At 54.3% G+C, this 14,779-nt stretch overlaps 1 protein-coding gene across 1 annotated transcript in view; it reads left to right on the top strand.

Annotated features, from left to right (window-relative positions):
* DCHS1 (dachsous cadherin-related 1) overlaps positions 1-14,779 on the top strand; it is a 35,000-nt gene that overhangs the window by 13,008 nt on the left and 7,213 nt on the right. Inside the window, exons 2-13 of the mRNA XM_059930995.1 lie at positions 1,405-3,312; positions 9,012-9,200; positions 9,291-9,522; positions 9,654-9,890; positions 10,221-11,246; positions 11,467-11,660; positions 11,871-11,967; positions 12,070-12,227; positions 12,434-13,298; positions 13,393-13,632; positions 13,727-13,852; positions 14,415-14,624. Coding sequence (XP_059786978.1) covers positions 1,525-3,312; positions 9,012-9,200; positions 9,291-9,522; positions 9,654-9,890; positions 10,221-11,246; positions 11,467-11,660; positions 11,871-11,967; positions 12,070-12,227; positions 12,434-13,298; positions 13,393-13,632; positions 13,727-13,852; positions 14,415-14,624 — 5,362 coding nt within the window. The 5' untranslated portion in view covers positions 1,405-1,524. The remainder of the gene's footprint in view (positions 1-1,404; positions 3,313-9,011; positions 9,201-9,290; positions 9,523-9,653; positions 9,891-10,220; positions 11,247-11,466; positions 11,661-11,870; positions 11,968-12,069; positions 12,228-12,433; positions 13,299-13,392; positions 13,633-13,726; positions 13,853-14,414; positions 14,625-14,779) is intronic.

Genomic DNA, 14,779 nt, shown 5'->3' with positions numbered 1-14,779 from the left:
GCATTTGAAGCCCTGGCTCCCTTAGTCACAGAGGCACCGCCCTTCCCTGGATTTCTTTCTCTGTCTCTCTCTCTGGCCAGTTAATGCTGCCTTTGTCCAGCTAATGGTTCAGGCCTGAAATCTGCCCATCATCCTTGACTCCTCCCACTCCCTCATCCCCTGCCTCAAGCCATCATCAAGCCCTGCCTGTTCTACCTGCGAAACGTCCCGCAGAGCTATCCGCTTCTCCCCATTTTCATTGCTAACACTCATCCAATTCACCGTCAGTTCACCCTCACCTGGACTCCCCCAAGTGTGTTATCAGGGCTGTCCTAAGATAACCTTCCCATCTGTGTGATCCTTGTTTACAAAGGGGCAGCAATAGAGATCTTCACAAGACGCAAGTCATATTGCAGCACCCACTCTTAAGATGCTTTCATGGCTTCCATTTGTCCTCGGCATAAAGTCAGAATCATCAGTATGGCCTACGAGCCCCTGCCCCATTTCATACCTTCTGCCCCAGCACTCTACACCTCACACACGTTGTGCCCTACCTGCCCCCAGACACCCTCAGCCCTTTCTTGACTGCAGACTCTAATCCTCCCATTCAGTTCCCTCTTCTGAATGTTCTTCTCTCGTTTCTGTATCCCCCTTCTCCGCCCACCATTGTCTAGCAAACACCTACGTTAAGTAGATCCTGACTTGAATGTCGCTTCCTCAGAGAAGCACTCCCTGACTCCCTGACTGTGGTAAGCCCCTCCTATACCTATGCCTTCACAGCTCCCCGCACTTCTCCCTCACAGCTCTTATCACACTTCTAATTACTTGTCCAATTCCTGGACTGTTTCCTTTATTCTGAGGTGTCTCCAGTGCCTCCACATAATAGGTGCTCAATCTCTTGTTGAATAGAGAGGGAAGTAGGGCTAAAGGTGTAGATATATATATACACAATATATAGAGAGAGAGAGAGAGAAGAGAGAAAGAGAGAGAGAGAGAGACTTCAGCATAGTTAAATGTTGGTAGAAGGCTCTGGCAGAGAGGACAATGTTGAGATTCGGGTGAGGTTGCCAAGCACATGATTACTGAGGTATTAATCCTGGATGAGAAGAAAAATGAGAAAGAATTGGCCACATGTTTAAGTCTACAGATGGAAGGAAGGGAGTCTGAAGGCATTTAGGTCTGAACAATAGGAAAAAACAATCTGCTGGGGGGTGGAGGGGGGACGGGAATCAGAGTGGGATGGGACCTGCCAGGTAAAGACTGGAGTGGGTCCTGAGGAGCTTCCTGGGCCCCAGACGGTATGAGGCAGCACAAGGGCCCTGCGGGGGGAACTGAGCATGCTTGAGTCCTGGTGTGGCCTAGACCCCAGCCTGGACGGTTGATTCCTCCTCCATCATGACCTTTTTGCTTCCGATTTTCTCCCAGGTCAGGAATCGTGAGCTGGAGTCGGGGTCCAAGTTGGATCTGATCCAAAGCCTGAGATCAAGCTGAGCCCGGAGCCTGGCCTGGAGCTGGAGCCCAAGCCACAGCTGGACTGGCCCTGTCATGCAGAAGGAGCGGGGCATTGCACCTTCTTGCCCAGGCATGCAGAGCCCCAGGCCCCTACCCCTGCTATCACTGCTGCTGCTGCTCCTGGGTGCGGGGGTGCCAGGCGCCTGGGGTCAGGCTGGGAGCTTGGACCTGCAGATTGATGAGGAGCAGCCAGCGGGCACACTGATCGGGGACATCAGTGCAGGGCTTCCAGCAGGCACGGCAGCACCTCCCATGTACTTCATCTCCGCCCAGGAGGGCAGCGGGGTGGGCACAGACCTGGCCATTGACGAACACAGTGGGGTGGTCCGTACAGCCCGAGTCTTGGACCGCGAGCGGCGGGATCGCTACCGCTTCACTGCAGTCACTCCTGATGGCGCCACCGTGGAAGTTACCGTGCGAGTGGCTGACATCAATGACCACGCTCCAGCCTTCCCACAGGCTCGAGCTGTCCTGCAGATACCTGAGCATACAGCTCTTGGCACCCGCTACCCACTGGAGCCTGCTCGTGATGCAGACGCTGGCCGCCTAGGAACCCAGGGCTATGCGCTGTCTGGTGATGGGGCTGGAGAGATCTTCCGGCTGGAGACACGTCCCGGTCCAGATGGGGCCCCAGTGCCTGAGCTGGTAGTTACCGGGGAGCTGGACCGAGAGAACCGCTCACACTACATGCTGCAACTGGAGGCCTACGACGGTGGTTCACCACCCCGGAGGGCCCAGGCCCTACTGGACGTGACATTGCTGGACATCAATGACCATGCCCCAGCTTTCAATCAGAGCCGCTACCACGCTGTGGTGTCCGAGAGCCTGGCCCCCGGCAGTCCTGTCTTGCAGGTGTATGCCTCTGATGCCGATGCCGGTGCCAATGGGGCTGTAACTTACGAGATCAACCGGAGGCAGAGCGAGGGTGACGGACCCTTCTCCATCGACGCACACACGGGGCTCCTGCGGCTGGAGCGGCCACTGGACTTCGAGCAACGGCGGGTCCATGAACTGGTGGTACAGGCACGGGATGGAGGGGCTCACCCTGAGCTGGGCTCGGCCTTTGTGACCGTGCACGTGCGAGATGCCAATGACAATCAGCCCTCTATGACTGTCATCTTCCTGAGTGCGGATGGCTCCCCCCGAGTGTCTGAGGCTGCCCCCCCTGGCCAGCTTGTTGCTCGAATCTCTGTGTCAGACCCAGATGATGGTGACTTTGCCCATGTCAATGTGTCCCTGGAGGGTGGAGAGGGCCACTTTGCGCTCAGCACCCAGGACAGCGTCATCTACCTGGTGTGCGTGGCTCGGCAGCTGGACCGAGAGGAAAGGGATGCCTATAACTTGCGAGTTACTGCCACAGACTCAGGCTCACCCCCGCTGCGAGCCGAGGCTGCCTTTGTGCTGCATGTCACTGATGTCAACGACAACGCCCCTGCCTTTGACCGCCAGCTCTACCGACCCGAGCCCCTGCCTGAGGTTGCGCTGCCTGGGAGCTTCGTGGTGCGAGTGATGGCCCGGGATCCTGACCAGGGCACCAACGGTCAGGTCACCTATAGCCTGGCCCCAGGTGCCCACACCCGCTGGTTCTCCATCGATCCCACTTCAGGCATCATCACCACAGCTGCTTCACTGGACTATGAGTTGGAACCACAGCCACAGCTAATTGTGGTGGCCACGGATGGGGGCTTGCCCCCTCTCACCTCCTCTGCCACAGTGAGTGTGGCCTTGCAGGATGTGAATGATAATGAGCCGCAGTTCCAGAGGACTTTCTACAATGCCTCCTTGCCTGAGGGCACCCAGCCCGGAACCTGCTTCCTGCAGGTGGGTAAGCCCCCGCACACAGCAGGATGATTCTGTGGGCAGGAGTGGATCAGAGGGTCACAGCGGACCTCAGAGCAGGAACCAAGCCTTGCAGGTGCCATCTGTTGATGGTGACATATGCCAGAGGGTTCGGTCCTACTTGGTGAGCTCCACAGTCTGTGCAGAGGGTGAGGATTAATGAGAAGATAAGAAAGCAGGGTGCAAGAGCTGGGCCAGGTAATCTTGGCAGTTGAGAGAATTAAGATTGGATATAGAGAAAATGTGTCCTGTGGTGGCAGGAAGTGAGAGAGGACTCTTTAAAGTTTCAAAGTTGTTCTGCAGGGCAGAGATGGAGATTCTGCACACCCATGTGGCTCCTGTTCCCCAAGGGAGATGCCAGCATTTACAGAGCTCTCCAACCCTAGTCTAGTGCTGAGGTGTCCTGGAATACACTCCCATCCCTGCCCTTGGAACTGAGCCTTGATGGGACACTTGGGCTCAGGCACGAGGATGAGAGACAACAAGGAGTATCGAGTGAGATCCCAATGTCCAGAGCAGGAAGACCTCTCAGAGGAAAAGGCAGGAGCCCTGGACAGGCTGTGGGAGCCACAGACTTCCTGCAAGTCAGGCTTGGAGGAGATGGGTGGAGCATGAAACTGGAGAGGCAGGCTGAGGCCAAACTGCAGAAGTCCTTGGACACCAAGCCATGAGGGGTTAGGACTTTACTTGGAAGGCAAAAGAGGTCACTGAACTTCTTTGAGGCAGAAAAGGCATGATCAGATTCGGTTTTGGTTTTTTTTTTCAGGACTTTATGTTTTGGGGGCAGTTTTAGATTCATAGCAATATTGAGTGGAGGGTACAGATTTCTCATATACCCCATGCCCCCACTCATAGCCTCACGCATTATCAACATCCCACACCAGAGTGGTACATTTGTTACAACAGATGAACCTACATTGACACATCATTGTCACCCAAGTCCATAGTTTACATTAGAGTTCACTCTTGGTGTTGTACATTCTATGGGTTTGGACAAAAGTATAAAGTATATGTATAATGGACATATATAATGACATACACTATAGTATTATAGAGAGTAGTTTCACTGCCCTAAAAATCCTCTGTTCTCTACCTATTCATCCCTCCCTCCTCACTACAGATTGTTTTTTTGTTTGTTTTTTGGCCATGCCACACAGCATATGGGATCTTAGTTCCCAACCAGGGATCAAACCCGTGCTCCCTGCATGGAAGCGCACAGTCTTAACTACTGGGACCGCCAGGGAAGTCCCATTTTTGTATTTTTTTTTTTTTTGGGAAGCTAACTTGCTTTAGCTTTAGTGAAAGAGAGATTAGATCAATGGTAAGTGATACATTCAAAAATTAACTTACCCACTGTAAGCTTGGCACTCTGCTGGGCCCTGAGAACAAAGAAAGGAAACAGTCTTATTCCCAGGCCAGTCCCAGTCTAGGCAAGGAGACACACCAGTAACTAGTAATGCATCAGGCTGCATATGAGGTGCTATGGAAGCCTAAAGGCAGACCTTTGCAGAAGCAATGAGACTTTGCCAAGTGAATAACATGGGGTATGAGGACAGGGATTCCAAGGCCACAGAAAGAGCTACAGAACATCATGATGTGTTCACGGAACTGCGTTGTTCAAGTTGGCCTCGACTGTGCTGATGAAAAAGAGTTATGGGGAGATGAGACAAGCGAGTAGACAGGGAACAGATGACAAGCTTTGACTTTATTTTAAAAATCATAGGGAGCCATTGAGAGGCTCTAGGCAAATCTGATATGTCTTTTGGAAAGATTGCTTTGGCTGCCCCATGGAATTTGGATGCAGAAGAGGAGACTGGAGGCAGGGTGGTCTCTTAGGAGATTCGTGCTTGAAGTCTTTATGTCTCAGAAGTCCACCAGATCCCTGAGCATCTTCTAGGAGCTGCCTGTTGGCCTAGACTTTCAGGCCAGTGCCTAGGCCTGGCTGACCTCCTGTCTGGCCAGACTCTGGGTACTTGCCTGCCTACTGCTGTCCAGCTCCCACCCACTCTCCCATGTGTTTACTCTCCCTCTTGGCCCAGGACCAATGGGCTGTGGCTTCCAAACGTCTTCCCTCCTCACTAGTGCCTGAAGCAAGAGGGCATCTCTCCAGGTGGTTTCCTGGAGTTTTTACTAGTAGTAATCATAGGGAAGCAGGGGTAAAAATGACCGTTGGGTGTTCATAACTGTTACAAGAAGTCTTAATATTTGATTTATTCAATATTCATTTATCAACTATCTGCCATGTGCCTGTCATTGTATTAGGGACACAGAATACAGTAATGACTGAGTAACCCCTACCTAATTCATGGAGTTTATAGTCTAGAGGTGAGATTCATATGCAGAGAAACAGTTTTATTCCAATAATAAAAACTTCTATATGGGGATATTCATGAGGTACAGATAGGCAGTTGGAATGTTTTCTCAAAAGAAAGGACCTTTGAGCTGAGACTTAAAAGATGAGCAGGAGCTGATGAGGGGACGAGATAAGGGAAGGGTTGAAGCAGAGGTGACACGCAGAGAGAAGTGGAAGAGCTTGACTTGTCTGACTCGTTCAAGGGCCTACAAGTGGCTCGGTATCTCTGGAATTTAAGGTGGGAGATGAGACTGCAGGAGGCCAGACAGTGAGGAGTCAAGCCAAGCCAAGGAGTTTGAGCATTTTTCTTTAGGGGACACTGAAGATATTTGGGTAGAGGAATAATATGATATTTGTTTTCTCAAAAGATGCTTTTACTAGTTAGTGTAGAGCAGTGGTTCACAACGGCTGGTGATTTTGCCCTCTGGAGGGGACATTTGGCAATGTTTAGAGACATTTTTGGTTGTCACAACTGGTGGGATCTATTGGTATCTAGTGGATAGAGATGCTGTCAACATCCTATAATGCATATGACAGCACCACAACAAAGAATTATCGATCCAAAATGTCAGTCATGCCAAGGTTGAGAAGTCCTGGTATGGAGGACAGATTGGAGGGTCAGACACCTATGAGAAGGGAGCTACAGTAGTCCAGGGGAGAGACGACTCAGGCCCAAGTCAGGACAGTGATAATGGCGATGGAGAGGAACAGACAAATAGGAGGGATAATGAGGATTTACTTAGTCCCTGCTTGACTGATATGCCAAGAGAGGAAAAGGGAAGAACAGATTTCTGGCTCGAGCAACTGCGTGGATGGAGGAATCATTAGAGAGGGGTTGGAGTTATCATGAGTTTAGTTTAGGACAGGTTGGATTTAAGGTGCTTGTGGGACGTCCAAGTGGAGATGTTGAGCAGGCATCTGGATGTACAAGTTTGGAGCACAGAGGAGTGGTCTGGGTCAAAGTACAGATGATGGTCAAAGCCACAGCAGTGGAAGAGAAGGCCCTCAGAGTGTGTAGAATGAGAAGAGGCCAAGGAAAGATTCCAGAGAACAACAGTGTATAACATACAGAGTAAGGAGAGGTGGAGGAAGGCTGGGGGTGGGGAAGCAGTGGGAGGAGAAGCAGGAGAGCACAGTATCAAAGTGTCAAAGCAGGAGCGACACCTGGGAAGGATGTCAGCATGGGGCAGATGAAGTAAGTTTGTGGTCTGCTAGGAATTTTAGAGAGTTCACAGATGAGGGTCTTTATTTTCTCCTTGCACTAGTGCATTTGATGAGAGCTAGGGGTGGGGTGGGGACAAGAGGAGAGAGATGAGGTTAGTTACAGCTTTCAGGCAGAGCTGGAAGCGGGAGCTGACCAAGGTTGGACTATGAAGCAAGGCTGAGAGTCTGCTGAAAATGGAGACTGCATTTGCACTAGGACCTCCGAGCAGGGGCTGCACAGGCCAGAAAATTCACTTCTGCCTTGGTCATTTCCAGTCAACGGCCCCTGCGCCTTTTGGGGTCACTTCCTGACAACTTCTCTTGACCACTATTTATTGCTTTCTTCCTGCAGCGAGTCAGAGGGCAGAGGTCTTTAACAGCTTCTGGAGATGGTGCGGCAGCTGTGCCGCAGCCCGCCAGACTGATCCAGGGGCAAGTTTGTCTCCTGGGATATCCAGGCCCATGGCCACAGTAAAGAGTTGGGGCAGGAGCTGTTTCCAGGATTCAGCACGGCAAGGTCTTAGTGTCTCTCAGGAGGGTAAACAATGGCACAAATCACTTCTGTCAAAGGCCTGGGCAACAATCAGAAGTCCTTGGCTAGGCTTCTCTCTGAGCAACATTTTCTGGCCAAGAAAGGGGAACTCTCCAGCTTCCTTTTGCAGCATATCATGACCCTGAGGCCCGTGTAGCCACAAAGAGTACTTTGTCACAAGCTACAGCAGTCTGCACCAGCTACCCCACTATTGAGGGCCTAATGTGCACCCAATTTATAAAACTTAGTTTGAAAGAAGCTTTTGTTGTAAGGCAGGGCAATCCGAATGTCTGTTTACTCAATGAACAAATATACATAGAGTACCTACTGTGTGCCTGGCCCTGTCCTAGGCTCAGAAGCTTTCGGAATGTTGTCTCCTGCTGATCTGGCTCTGAAATGTTCAGAGGCTCCTGACATTGGTGTCCAGTCATAAACTCTTCCTGAGCCAGTCTGGGAGATGCCTGAGAAGTCACCAGGAAAACCTTCCCTTATTTCTTAGTTTTGGGGAGCCCCTGGAACGTAATGACCTCGGTATTCTCCTATAGACCTGCAGTTCTCCCTTTCTCATTTCCAGTGAGGTTGGCTTGAGAGATGAAGGGGTGCTAAAGGTGCATGAGCCACACCCCATAAATTCACAGTGCAGATCCTGATCACTCCAGTTACCAGAGCTGAGTATCCATCAGATCCCACTTTATAACCAAACTCAGTAAAGAGAAGGCCTGTAACATCAGTCTCAATAACTCTGTTGGTCAGCCAGTTCTCTGACTGGAGTGATTATGAGACTCGGTGATGGTTATTAACTCCCTGTGACCCACCTGGAATTTGCTATCACAGCCCTTAGCACTCCCCTTTTAAGTACAGTTGGTCCTCATCATTTGCAGATTCTGTATTTGTGAATTCGCCAACTCTCTAAAATTTATTTGTAACCCTGAATCAATACTCATGGAGCTTTCACAGTCATTCCCGGACATGTGCAGAAGGATGGAAAATTCAAGTCTCTCAACAAGCACATTCCCGGCTGAGGTCGAACAAGGCAATGCTCTGCCTTCATGTTACAGCTCTTACATGGTAAACAAGGGTCCTTTTCGTGGTCTATTTAATGCCACGTTTTTTGCATTTTTGTGCTTTTTGTTTGGTGATTTTGCTGTATAAAATGGTCCCCAAGTGTAGTGCTGAAGTGATGTCTGTTTTCCTAAACACAAGAAGGCTGTGCTGTGCCTTATGGAGAAAATACATGTGTTAGATAAGTTTCATTTAGTTATGAGTTGTGCCATTGGCCATGAATTCAGTGTTAATGAACCAACAATATATATTAAATAAGGTGCCTTTAAACAGAAACACACATAAAACAAAGTTCTATGTTGACCAGTTGACAAAAATGTTGTGATCAGAGTCTCACAGGAACCTAACGCAGGTGGTGAGGTCTGAGCTGGGTTTGGATTTTGGCCCGTGTCCTACTAGTCCCTTCTGTGTGTCCACCATCCAAAGACTCTGGGCACCAACTGGCCCAGGGCCTTCTCCTTCCAATTGCCACTTAGTTATGGCTTTTCTGGCCAAGAAGATGGGGCATTACTCACCCCAGCCTCTCCCCAGGTGACAGCCACAGATGCAGACAGTGGCCCATTTGGCCTCCTCTCCTATTCCTTGGGTGCCGGACTTGGGGCCTCGGGGTCTCCCCCATTCCGCATCGATGCCCACAGTGGCGACGTGTGCACGACCCGGACCCTGGACCGCGATCAGGGGCCCTCAAGCTTCGACTTCACTGTGACGGCTGTGGATGGGGTGAGTGGACAGTCTGTGGGCAGACTGGGGTAGGGCATTCACCAGGGCCAGTCAAGGGCCACCTGACTTAATGGCTGCATGTCTCACCAGGGAGGCCTCAAGTCTATGGTGTATGTGAAGGTGTTTGTGTCAGACGAGAATGACAACCCACCTCAGTTTTATCCACGGGAGTATGCTGCCAGTCTGAGCGCCCACAGTACACCAGGCACAGCTGTGCTGAGGGTGCGTGCCCATGACCCTGACCAGGGACCCCATGGGCGACTCTCCTACCACATCCTGGCTGGCAATAGCCCCCCACTATTTGCCTTGGATCAGCACTCAGGTGAGGATCTTCACATTCCCAGGGCTTGCCTCCCCATCTGCCTAAATGAAGTACTGCCTGCACCCCACCCCCCAACCTTTCCAGCTCTATTCTGTTTCCCTATACATCTCCACTTCTGTCCCTCCTCTCAGGGCTGTTGACGGTAGCCTGGCCCTTGGCCAGACGGGCCAATTCCGTGGTGCAGCTGGAGATCGGGGCTCAGGATGGAGGTGGCCTGCAGGCAGAGCCCAGTGCCCGAGTCAACATCAGCATTGTGCCTGGAACTCCCATACCACCAGTATTTGAGCAACTACAGTATGTCTTTTCTGTGCCAGAGGATGTGCCACCAGGCACCAGTGTGGGCATAGTCCAAGCACACAATCCATCAGGTATCACTTATCATTATATCCATTCGGTGCCATACCCAGACACCCCAACATAACCCTCGAGTATCACACCACTGAGAGCCCCAATACAAAACACTGTGGTTCCAATCCCCGCCACCTCCTTGGGCATGGTACAGGCACTCTGCTTCATCCCCAGGTACATGAATATCACCCTGGTGCCACCCGGCTTCTCTGCCAACACCTGCCCCTCCCCCTAATACTTTGAAAGGCCCAGGTGTGGGCACCGCCTAGCCCTTTCGGGGATCAGAGTCTGGGCCCCAACTCAATAGGTGCCCCCCATCTCTTTTCTGACCCTTCTTTCCTCTTCCCTAGGTCGCCTGGGGCCTGTGACCCTCACCCTATCAGGTGGGGATCCCCGAGGACTCTTCTCCCTAGATGGGGCCACAGGGCTGTTACAAACGCTTCGAGCTCTGGACCGGGAGCTGCTGGGACCAGTGCTAGAGCTGGAGGTACGGGCAGGCAGTGGAGTGCCCCCGGCTTTCGCTGTAGCTCGGGTGCGTGTGCTGCTGGATGATGTGAATGACAACTCCCCTGCCTTCCCTGCACCTGAAGACACGGTGTTGCTGCCACCAAGCACTGCCCCAGGGACCCCCATCTATACACTGCGGGCTCTGGACCCCGACTCAGGCGTTAACAGTCGAGTCACCTTTACCCTGCTTGCTGGGGGTGGTGGGGCCTTCACTGTGGACCCCACCACAGGCCACATACTGCTTATGGGACCTCTGGGGCCTCCAGGGGGGCCAGCCCATGAACTGGAGCTGGAAGCCCGGGATGGCGGCTCCCCACCCCGCACCAGCCACTTTCGACTGCGGGTGGTGGTACAGGACTTGGGGACCCGTGGGCTGGCTCCCCACTTCGACAGCCCAACCTACCGTGTGGACCTGCCCTCAGGCACCACCCCTGGAACTCAAGTCCTGCAAGTGCAGGCTCGAGCACCAGATGGGGGCCCTGTCACCTACCGCCTTGCAGCAGATGGGCCAAGTAGCCCCTTTGGCCTGGAACCACAGAGTGGGTGGCTATGGGTGCGAGCAGCACTGGACCGTGAGGCCCAGGAGTTATACACACTGAAAGTAATGGCAGTGTCTGGGTCCAAAGCTGAGTTGGGGCAGCAGACAGCCACAGCCACCGTGAGGGTCAGCATCCTCAACCAGAATGACCACAGTCCCCGCTTGTCTGAGGAGCCCACCTTCCTGGCTGTGGCTGAGAACCAGCCCCCAGGGACCAGTGTGGGCCGGGTCTTTGCCACTGACCGAGACTCAGGACCCAATGGACGTCTGACCTACAGCCTGCGACAGCTGTCAGAAGACAGCAAGGCCTTCCGCATCCACCCCCAGACTGGTGAGCACTGGGACCCAAAATCTGAGACCCCATAGCCTCATCCTCAGACTGGTGAACACCCAGACACGCTCCCCAGAGCCTGGCCATGAGGACCAGGACTGAGCTGGAGTTTTACCCGGGCATTCCCTTCCACACTCCCCAAACCCCGGCCTCTCACGGACCTCAGGCTCTGCATCCCTAGCTACCCCATACATGATCTCTATCTGTCCTGCACTCCCAGGAGAGGTTACCACACTCCAAACTCTGGACCGTGAGCGGCAGAGCAGCTACCAGCTCCTGGTGCAGGTGCAGGATGGGGGGAGCCCACCCCGCAGTGTCACAGGCACCGTACACATTGCAGTGCTCGACCTCAATGACAACAGCCCCACCTTCCTGCAGGCTTCAGGGGCTGCTGGTGGGGGCCTCCCTGTACAGGTATGTGAAGCTGCAGGACTCTGCCCTGAAGAAGTAAGAGGGTATGTGGGTCTCTGCTTAGAGCTGTAGGTGTAAGAAAGAGAGACTGCGTCTTGGAACAGGTTTGAGAGCAAAAAAGGGGCTCTGCCTGCACATAGGTGATGGGAACTCCATCCTGAGTTGTCTCAAGAACAGAAAGGAGACAACTGTAGATGAGCTGTGTTCCCACAGGTACCAGATGGTGTGCCTCCAGGAACACTGGTGACAACTCTGCAGGCCAGGGATCCGGATGAGGGGGAGAATGGAACAATCCTGTACATGCTAACTGGTATGGGGGCTGGAGAGAAGGGAGTTGGTGGGTGATGGCAGGCCCTCATGACATGCCCAGCTCTGGAACCCGAGGCCTCACCCTTCCTCTGCCTGTCCCCAGGTCCTGGCTCAGAGCTCTTCTCTCTGCACCCTCACTCAGGGGAGCTGCTCACTGCAGCACCCCTGGTCCGAGCAGAGCGGCCTCACTATGTGCTGACGCTAAGCGCTCACGACCAAGGGAGCCCCCCTCGGAGCTCCAGCCTCCAGCTGCTGGTGCAGGTATGGCTGCCCTTCCTCCAATCTGTCCACGTCTCCTTGGTCACCAGTGTGGGCACCCCCCTCCAAGAGAGCATCTTCCTAAGTCCTTGCACCCTCTCCTCTAGTCAGGCCACTCTGACCGCCCTTCCTGCTACTCAGCAGGCCAGCCCAGATTCCCGTTTACATGGGTCCGCCTGATTCCGTACTCCCTCCTGGGTTCACAACAGGTGCTTCCCTCAGCTCGCGCGGCTGAGCCTCCGCCGGAACCCTCAGACCCAGACCCGGCCGCACCTGTGCCTGTCGTGCTGACCGTGACAGCAGCCGAGGGGCTCCAGCCCGGCTCTCTGTTGGGCTCGGTGGCGCCGCCAGAGCCGGCGGGGGTGGGCGCACTCACCTACACACTGGTGGGCGGCGCCGACCCGGAGGGCACTTTCGCGCTGGACGCGGCGTCTGGGCGCTTGTACCTGGCGCGGCCCCTGGACTTCGAGGCGGGCCCGGCGTGGCGCGCGCTCACAGTGCGCGCCGAAGGGCCGGGAGGCGCGGGCGCGCGGCTGCTGCGAGTGCAGGTACGCGTGCAGGACGAGAACGAGCATGCGCCGGCCTTCGCGCGTGACCCGCTGGCTCTGGCGCTTCCGGAGAACCCAGAGCCGGGCGCAGCGCTGTACACTTTCCGGGCGTCAGACGCCGACGGCCCGGGCCCCAACAGCGACGTGCGCTACCGTCTGCTGCGCCAGGAGCCGCCCGTGCCCGCGCTTCGCCTGGACTCACGCACCGGGGCGCTCAGCGCCCCGAGAGGCCTGGACCGGGAGACCACTCCCGCTCTGCTGCTGCTCGTGGAAGCCACCGACCGGCCTGCCAATGCCAGCCGCCGCCGCGCAGCACGCGTTTCCGCGCGCGTCTTTGTCACGGATGAGAATGACAACGCCCCGGTCTTTGCGTCGCCCTCACGTGTGCGCCTCTCGGAGGATCAGCCGCCGGGGCCCGCAGCGCTGCATGTGGTAGCCCGGGACCCGGACCTGGGCGAGGCTGCACGCGTGTCATATCGCCTGGCAGCTGGCGGGGACGGCTACTTCCGGCTACACCCCAGTACCGGTGAGTTGGGCCGGGGTGGCGGTGGGGACGAGGAGGGTGCTGACGTGGGGCGAGTGTTGAGGTTTCCTTCCAACCCGCCCTACCGCTCCACTAGGAGCGCTGTCCGTGGTGCGGTCCCTGGACCGTGAACAGCGAGCTGAGTTCGTGCTGACTGTGGTGGCCTCCGACCATGGCTCCCCGCCGCGCTCAGCCACGCAGCTCCTGACTGTCAGTGTCGCCGACGTCAACGACGAGGCACCCGCTTTCCAACAGCAGGAGTACAGCGTCTTCTTGCGTGAGAACAGCCCGCCTGGCACATCTCTGCTCACTCTGCAGGCAACCGACCCAGACCTGGGTAAGGCCTGGGGGGATGAGTTGAAAGAGGGATGGACTGGGTCAAGAAAGGGTATATTCACCCTCTGATCTTCCCCCACGCTGCCCCTCCTCAGGGGCCAATGGGCAAGTGACTTATGGAGGCATCTCTGGCGAAAGCTTCTCCCTGGACCCAGACACTGGAGTTCTTACAACTCTTCGGGCCCTGGATCGGGAGGAGCAGGAGGAGATCAATCTGACAGGTATACGTTGACAGGATGCCCAAAGCCTGAGGTGGTGTAAACAGCAGTGTTACATGGGCAGGACCCCCAAAGTACATTTTATAAGCTTCCACCTCTTACAGCACAGTTTCTATTATATTTTTAACCCTTTTGGGGAGTCAAGAGTTTGGCAGAGTCCAAGTTGAACTGCCACCTAGGCTGTCACCAGTGTGATCACACTAACTCTCAAATGCGTAATGTCACAGCTATGCCCTCTAGGATTCCCTCAGATTACACTGCAGCCATTTAACAGAGTAGCATGTGGATATTGAGTACCAGAGAGATTAAGTAACTTGCTTAGGCTAACACAGCTTGGAAGTGGCAGAGCTGGGACTTGAACTCAGATCTATTGTTACCTCATTTAGTGCCTTTTCTGTCACACCACCACATATACGTATGTGTGCCTGTGTGCTTGTGGGGTGTGGAGAGAGGGACATATTCTGATTTTTGTGTGCACCTGGTGAACACATGTGAACACTATGTGGTGTGGATTCCTCCATGGGATGAGAGCAGGCTAGATCTCACTGATTTTGCTTCCCGATAGTGTATGCCCGGGATGGGGGCTCGCCTCCGCTGTTGACCCATGTCACAGTGCGAGTGGCTGTGGAGGATGAGAATGACCACGCCCCAGCCTTTGGGAGTACCCATCTCTCCCTGGAGGTGCCTGAGGGCCAGGACCCACAGACCCTTACCACGCTGCGGGCCTCTGACCCGGATGTGGGAGCCAACGGGCAGCTGCAGTACCGCATCCTGGGTGAGAACCTTCCCGCACCCACTTGCCCAGGGGTACTCCTTGTTGGCCTGTGTCAGACCCAACGTGCCGGTCTCCTTTTCCTTCTCTTTATGTTTCTGTGTCTCCAAGCATCTATTTCTGTTCCCCTCCAGTTCTTGATCTCCTCTTTGTCTCTT

Source organism: Balaenoptera ricei, chromosome 8 (assembly GCF_028023285.1).
Source record: "Balaenoptera ricei isolate mBalRic1 chromosome 8, mBalRic1.hap2, whole genome shotgun sequence".
Lineage (NCBI taxonomy): Eukaryota > Metazoa > Chordata > Mammalia > Artiodactyla > Balaenopteridae > Balaenoptera > Balaenoptera ricei.
The sequence above is the reverse complement of the archived record's forward strand: the minus strand, read 5'-3'. Positions and strand labels throughout refer to the sequence as shown.